Source organism: Pseudonaja textilis, chromosome 2 (assembly GCF_049901715.1).
Source record: "Pseudonaja textilis isolate UNSWEBS1 chromosome 2, rPseTex1.2, whole genome shotgun sequence".
Taxonomy (NCBI): domain Eukaryota; kingdom Metazoa; phylum Chordata; class Lepidosauria; order Squamata; family Elapidae; genus Pseudonaja; species Pseudonaja textilis.
In genome coordinates this window covers 208655290-208663038 of record NC_141991.1, presented here as the reverse complement: position 1 = coordinate 208663038, position 7749 = coordinate 208655290, and the positions used below count along the sequence as shown (strand labels likewise).

The window sequence follows — 7749 nt, the reverse complement described above, 5'->3', positions numbered from 1 at the left end:
CTTGGATGGGGAGGAAATAGCTTCTTGTGCAGGCTTACACTATTTAATTTCTAAATCAATGTGCTGTATGAATGCTGGTTAATGGATTGTATGAGTGCAACCAGACTTTAGTGAATAAAGCACTGTAAAGCTGTGTTCATATATTAAGTATTTACTCTTAAGTAGTAAAGCACAGTTACAAACTAAACAATTCAATTCCTACAACTCTAAGCCATGGGCAGAAATCTTATGCACTGTCAAAATTAGCCAGATCACTTTAATTTTTCTGCATTGAGTGAATCTAGCTGTTATAGTGTATGATGTAGCATATCACACATATCCCCTGACAGGTGAAAACCTACATATGCTATTACCTTTATACCAGGGATGTCCAACCTTTGTAACTTTAAGACTTGTGGACTTCAACTCCCAGAATTCCCCATATGCTTCTAGTATATGAGAGATGCAGCTTTCCATTTCTCCAAGCTTTGTTAACATTTTCCTGCTGCTTAAAATGTTGTTATGAATTGCTGTGTTTGTATCCTGTTTATAGTGTTTGTTCTCTTCCAGTGCAACAGGAAGCTGTTGCCTGCTCTGTTTAAAGGTTAAACTCTGCTTGTATTGAGAACAGTCAGCATAGGAAGATGTTTTTGACTGTGTTAGCTTCGGTCAGGACATAAAAGGCTTTCTACCAGGGCAAAATGGAATTTATCCTAGTGGACAACCTTAATGGTATGTCAGGCATTCATTGCTGCCATCTGAACAAGAACAGCTTGTACTGCTGATTGTCTGCCAGCTAGTGTTGGCTACTATTAACTGCACCTTCTTCCCCTCAGCCAAGGTCTTTGGAAAAATAATACGCATAACATAATGGAAAAGCAAACTTTTAAGATTAGTTTCCCCCCTCCCCTATCGCTTGTCTTTGTCTCCTGTGAATAGCAGTAAAAAGGGTAAACCATTAGATGTTTACATGAAATGCCAATAAAACAGGGCACCTAATCATAGTACCTTTGACCCTAAATAGGATTTCCAAACGACTGAAAATCCTTCATGGATAGAACTTTACAAAACTGAACTTCTTTTTGAAATGTACTTACCATAGGGACATTGGAGATGGGCATGTAACATTAGTGATTGGCTTGGAGATAAAAGTTTCACTCCATCTTCCATAGGTTAGAATGAGATAACATGCACTTAGGAGTGGAGGGGAGATGTTTTAATGTATTCTAGAGTTTTCAAACTTCTACTTTCATGGCAGCCTGTTGGACCAGTTTTTTTGAAGCTTTTGTAATATGCTGGTAATCGTTAAAAATTGCTGGTTAAACATATAGCATGCAATGTCTCAAAGATAATAGGAATGTCCCAAAGGTAATATCTGTGGCCCATATACCAATTGTACCTCCAGACTGAGGTTTTTTGGAACAAATTTGAATTATTTTAAGATACAGTACACCATTAGCTTTTTGTTTTAGAGAATTATCACATGCTTTAAAAAAAAAATTTGCTTTTAAAAATTATTCTGGCAAAGTAATTATGAAAAGAAAAAGGAATCAGACTGGGCAAGTTTCATATCACAGCTTTCTGCTAAGTCTAAGGAACCTTTACAAAGTCAGTCAAGATAAGGAGTAGATTCCTAATTTTATCAAATTTTTGTTAATTTTAATGTTTTTATATTTGTGCTTTTATTGTATTGTAAGCCACCCAATGTGGCTTTGGAAAGTAATATGGACAGCATATAAATGTAATTAATAGTCAGCAATAAACTTATAGGTTATGTTAAAATAATTATATTTAATGCTTTAACTTAGAACAAAGCAAATATAGAGGGGGGAAATGACCTTATGAACCACAAAATTAATCAAAAGAGCAAGATCTTTAATTCAAATGGCAACATAGATTACCAGACTGTGCTAAGCCATAATGTGATTTGTGTTCGATTTTGTGAGTGTAAACCCAATAACTGTGGCTTATAATTTATGCTTGTGTGTTCTATGTATCAATCATGGCCTATTCAACAAAACAATATTGCATTACTTGTTTCATTACATCCTCGTTTCCTCCAAAAATTCAAGATGACACATGTACCTCTTCTTCTTGCAGCATGTAATTATCACCTAATTTTATTCCACAATGACCTTCTGAAGTAGGCTGAGTTGATAAAGAATTATTGATTTGAAGTCATCTATTGGCTTCCATGATTGAGGGTGGATTTGAAACTGTTTCTCAATTGTAATCAACACAATTACTTCTGGATATAATTTTTGAGTCAACTATATATCCAGTTAATTGTCATGCCATCCGGCCAATGTGTAATCAGTATGACTGAAAATGAACACAGTACACGTATCAATGCCCAATTTCATTGTGAAGTACCAATAACTTAGAAACTGAAAGAGTTGCCAATTTGTTATTTAGTATGAGTTACAATTTAACTCTGCTCAAATGCAATTTATTGCAGTTTACAATTACATCAAACCAACAAAAGAAATGAATAATATTTGATCTTTTTAGTTATGAGCAGTCCTTAACCAGAAACATTTAATAAATGAAAACAAGAATTGGCAGCAAACTTTGACTGATATCTAGGCTCTGCAGAACACAAGGATCTGTCCATATTGCAAAACTTCACAAAACAGACTTTATAATTCCATTGAGTTCAGTGGTGGGATTCAAAATTTTTTTACTACCGGTTCTGTGGGCATGGTTTGGTGGCCGTGGCAGGGGAAGGATACTGTAAAATCTCCAGTCAGAGGTGGGATTTGCCGGTTCTCTGAATTACTCAAAATTTCTGCTACCGGTTTTCCAGAAATGGTCAGAACCTGCTGAATACCAACTCTGACTGAGTTCCTTCAAAAATGCAGTTTGTATTTCAGCTATTCCAACAAAAAGTCTTGGAACTGTTAGGTCAGTTTGATCCAAATGGAAATGATATTACACCGAATAAAAGAGCAGCATCAAATGAACACTGTAATTCTCAACTGGGATTCAGGAGAATGGGAAGGATTGTGCAGCCAAGCAGCATTTGAAGATGAAAGACAGATACTATATTTTAAAAGGATTAAAAATATAGTGGCACATGGTAATTAGTTAGGTTTACATATCCTATATAAGTCATAAATTATTTATTTAAGACTGCCTGGTTCATAACTTAAATCACATTATGGTTTAGAGCAAAATGTGTGGACTAGATAACAAAAATGTACATTTCTTTAATTTCTGTATGATGCCTGGTTAAATAGTATTTCCATATTCTGAAACCGTACTAAAATCCATAAAAAAAATCTATCAAAGACAAATATAGGATGAACGTTTACACCACAAACAGTGATTACACTTTAAATCTGCTTTTAACTCTTAGAAAATATCAGGTGAGACCACCATTTCATTTTGTCTCATAGTGATTTCTCAAGGGTTCAGATAGTTGTCTTTCTAACCCTTGTCACCAGGAATCCTTAAAGTGAATATCCTACAAATAGAATGGTTACTCCATACATGACCCTATAATTTCTCAAGATTTCTAAAGCTTACAGCTAGAATGGTGGAAAACTTTTCTTGGTAGCATTATTCCAGGAAACTTATCTGAAGAGGAACTCCCAAACTCTTGTTTAAGTATTCAAAACAAAATCAAGAATATGGAGATAGATTAGAGTATCACAAAATCTTTGTTTTAAAAAAAATGCATTAAAAATGCATTTGTAATGCTAATGTTTTTCCAGTTAATGTTTTTCAGATGTGCCAGTACTGTATTTCCCATCATTGCTGGTCAGGCCACTTCTTTCTTTCTTCCATATCGCCACACCTTTTCCTGCTGCCTATATTGAGCCTCTTGAAAAGTTTTCTTTACTTGAGCAGAAAATCCAGGACTATCTTCTTGAAGAATATTAACACACTGTAGGATGAAAGGAGTCCTCTCCCATGGGAGTGGTCTGTTTCGTGGCCGCATGGGTATCACACTGTTATGTTTGTGTGGGATGGTCAGTGCACCCAAAAGAGAAGTATATGATTGGAATTCACACCAAAGGTCTCTTAAGAAGTTTTCTGTCAGCAGTATAATTATCCAGGCGGAATCGTTAATGGCATCAGTTAAATTTTCCAGCAAATGCCTACCACTAGGCATTTCCGCAAAAATGATTCCTGGTTTGATACAATATTCATTTTGTAAGAGGTCTTGGACTCTAACGGCTTCTTCTATATCCTCCTCAGCATGAAGAATCACAAACCTGTAGAACCCATCTTCAGACTCATCACTGCTAGCATTTACATCTTGGATGCTAGAATGGGAACAGTTTTCTAATGTGGAGTTTCGGTTAAAGTGGTGTTCGTTTCGACTAACACACTTAGGTTTCATTCTGTTCTTCAGAAAAGAGGGATACATTCTTCTGGAAATATTGTTTCCCATTGTGGCTAACTTTTAAAAGTTAAGCGTTAGTAACCTCATTCTTCCAGTCTGCAAAACAAATGGAAAATAACGAAGTATAATTATTATCAGAGTTAACCTGAAAAGAATGTAGGTCAAGGAATATGGGACGGAAGTTATTAAATTCTAAACTACAGGAACAAGGAGCACTACAAGTGATCCTGAGGACACAGATAAACGCTTCTAAGCACTGATTGGTGTGGGCCAAGGGCAAATGCTAAGAAATGTGGAAAGGCTGGTGTGGCCATTACAGGGTACAGGCAGGCAGGGGGTTCCAACAGAGTATGAGATTCCCTAGGATCTCATATTCCATAGCAGAACTCCTTGGGAGAAAAAATGATAGGAGTGACCTATGGGAGCGACTTGCAAGCTTCTCTGCCAGCTTCCCCATCAACTTTCCTTGTGGGAAGTCAGCAAGGAAGGTCACAAATGGCCCTCATAGGACTGCATCAGCACCCAGATTGTGATCATGTGACTGCAGCGATGTTGCGATAGCCACAACCTCACAGTCAGTGTCAAGTCTCCATTGTTCAGCATTGTTGTAATTTTAAAGAGTTACCAAACAAGTGGTCGTAACTTGAGGACTACTATTGCTACAAATGTTGCTTATATCATATAGGTGACATTATACATGGTATTGCTTAAATGATTATAAAAAAGAAACAAATAGAATCAGACCTCATTTGTATTGAATGGAGAAAAATTCCAGAAAAAAGCCAGGGCAAACCACACTTTCACATTGTTGCAAAAACAAAATTTGGGGGAAGTATCTTTACATAATGAGTATGTCTGAAGGTTTCAACTTCACTCTAGAGCAGTGATTCTCAAATTCAGAAACTGAAAGATGGGTGGAGTTCCATTTCCAGAATTCCCCAGCGAGCATGCTTGAGTGATGTCACCAGATAGTGCATCTTCGGTAGATATTTAAAGTAGTCCTTCAGTTATGACCATAATTGAGCCCAAAATTTATGCTGCTAAGTGAAACATTTGTTAAGTGAGTTTTGCCCCATTTTACGACTTTTCTTACCACAGTTGTTAAATTAATCACTGAATTTGTTAGTTACATGGCTACATGGTTAAGTGGCTTTCCATTGACTTTGCTTGTCAGAAGGTAGCAGAAGCTGATCACATGATCCCAGGACACTGTAACCATCATAAATATGAACCAGTTGCCAAGCATCTGAATTTTAATCATGTGATGGGGATGCTACAACAGTTGTGAGAAAAATGTTCATAAGTCACTTTTTTCAGTGCCTTTGTAACTCTCAACGGTCATTAACTGAACTGTTGTAAGTCAAGCACTACCTGTATTTATTTGTTTGTTAAATTTATCTGCCACATGTCTTGCTGTGGGGCTACTCTAGGCAGGTTACAATAATAAAAAGGAAGAAGTGAAAATAGCATACACAGAAAGAAATAAGATAATTTCTTGTCATCTTAACATCTTACAATGTCATCTCTCCCATGGGAGTTGCATTGGCTGCTGATCCACTTCCAGGTACAATTTAAGGTGCTGGTTGTCACTTTCAAAGCCTTGCATCTATCCAACCCACCAAGGAGGTATATTTGGTGGGATTCAGAAGAAGGGCCTTCTCTGTGGTGGCTCCTTCCCTTTGGAACATCATCCCTGTGGAGATTAGATTGCCCCCGAGGTCCTGAAGACCTGGTTTTGCCAATGGGCTTGGGGAACCCTGAGTGGAATGGAGACCATCAAGTGGCTTGTTTGATTGATTGTTGTCGTAGGGAGATGAAGGGGTTATTGGTTTTTGTTTATATATTGGGTTTTTATTTTTGTAAGCCACCGCCAGCCGTACAAGTTTTCTTAAATAAATGCTAGAGCAATAAACTAACCAATGAAAAAGAATGCTATTATGGGTCATGGCGAGAAGAATAACTCAAAACAGCAAACCACAGTTTTGCTATTCATATGTTTGATGAATTTCTCCATTTTAAACCTGAACACATCCTTCCTCTTTCCAAGCCATCGAACAGTTGCCATAACTTGCTCAGCCGGATGAATTGGACTTTCACACTTCGTGAAGTTTGCAAGGTAACCCAAGAAGACAAGCGCGAAAAAATATTCTATTTCCTCAAGAGCCCACTGTGGCTTTCATAGCCCCTCCCAAGCCAAAACCTTCGATTTGTTTCGGCTTTCAACTGCCCTCATTCGTAGCCACTTCGGGAAAGCTGAGGTCGAAATCAACATGAATTCAGGATCTTTGAGCGACTGTTACACTAACTCTCTCCTCCCTCCACCCCCGTCGATCGCGAAGTGACATTTACCAGCTTCATCGAGCGACGAAATTCCTCAGAACCCGGCGCAAAATGTATCATCGGAAACCACCAACTCCTCGCAATTCATCCGCCGGAATAAACCAACGCAGCGGAGTTACTGGCACTCATCTCGACCAAGGGAAGAAAAAGAGAAGCGAAGTCGGGGCGGAGCCGACTGACGTGCTGCGACTTCGTTCGCTGTTCCCGAGTGCAGTTCTCGGTTTTTTAAATTCACGTGGGTCAGCTTTGTTGAACTGCTATCCTAATTCGGGTTTGAGCCGTTACGCTCTTGCGAAATCGAAGTTACGTATAATCCCTGGGGTGCTTCTATTCACACGGCATATTGAGTTAGTCGATCCGGTGGTGGGATGGAATCCAGTTTCTGGTTCTTTTCATGAATGGCCCAGGAAGCTGAATACTCGAACTAAGTCTATGGCTTGCTGGTGGGTCAGGGTGCGGTTCTAACGGGAGATGTTTGGCTTAATTCAAGAAACGGTTATTATTAAGTTAACCTTATGTCGCTTGATGCCAGCCACTTAAGACACAAGCAACTAATAATTTCTGACACGCTACAATTTATTAAAATATTGAGATAGTCAGGGAAAAATTGAATTGGATTCCACATTTTCTATTTATATTCTTCCTGTCCTGCTCTGGATTTTAATAGTACATTCTGTAGAATACACAGAAGAGGATTTTGTACTGTTTTGCCAGAATTATAAGGCTGGTCACAGATGGCAGCAGACCCTTTTCACTAGATCTTTGTGGGGAAAAGTACTCTTAACACACTGAACTTAAAACTTCTGTATGATTGTTTTCCATTATCAAGTGTTCACATACTGCAATAAGCCACAGGCCAGCTTTTCTGTCTTCTGAAATCCCATTCTGTACAGTCTATGGCCCTGTGTACTTGTGAGCCCAGAAGATGAAAAAGGGTTGGGTTGGCTATTTGTTATATTGTTAAGTGTAAAAATGGATGAGGCATTCTCATTCAAAAGATAAGTTCTTGTCATACTTTTGCCACATTTTGCTTTGATATGCATACTTTTGTAATTGACATATAGATTTGTGACCAGCAA

The 7749-nt window shown here is 38.1% G+C and overlaps 1 protein-coding gene across 1 annotated transcript; it reads right to left on the bottom strand.

Annotated features, from left to right (window-relative positions):
- Positions 1-2323: 2323 nt before the first annotated feature.
- Positions 2324-6817, bottom strand: TICAM2 (TIR domain containing adaptor molecule 2). Its single transcript, XM_026720180.2, has 2 exons — positions 6680-6817; positions 2324-4426 (listed from the first exon to the last, which is right to left on the bottom strand). The coding sequence occupies exon 2, from the start codon at positions 4376-4378 to the stop codon at positions 3743-3745; it is 636 nt and encodes a 211-aa protein (XP_026575965.2). The 5' UTR covers positions 4379-4426; positions 6680-6817; the 3' UTR covers positions 2324-3742.
- Between the last annotated feature and the right edge of the window lie 932 nt (positions 6818-7749).

Excerpts from the sequence above, each read along its gene's own strand:
- TICAM2 (XM_026720180.2), bottom strand. The coding sequence starts at position 4,378 with ATGGGAAACAATATTTCCAGAAGAATGTATCCCTCTTTTCTGAAGAAC.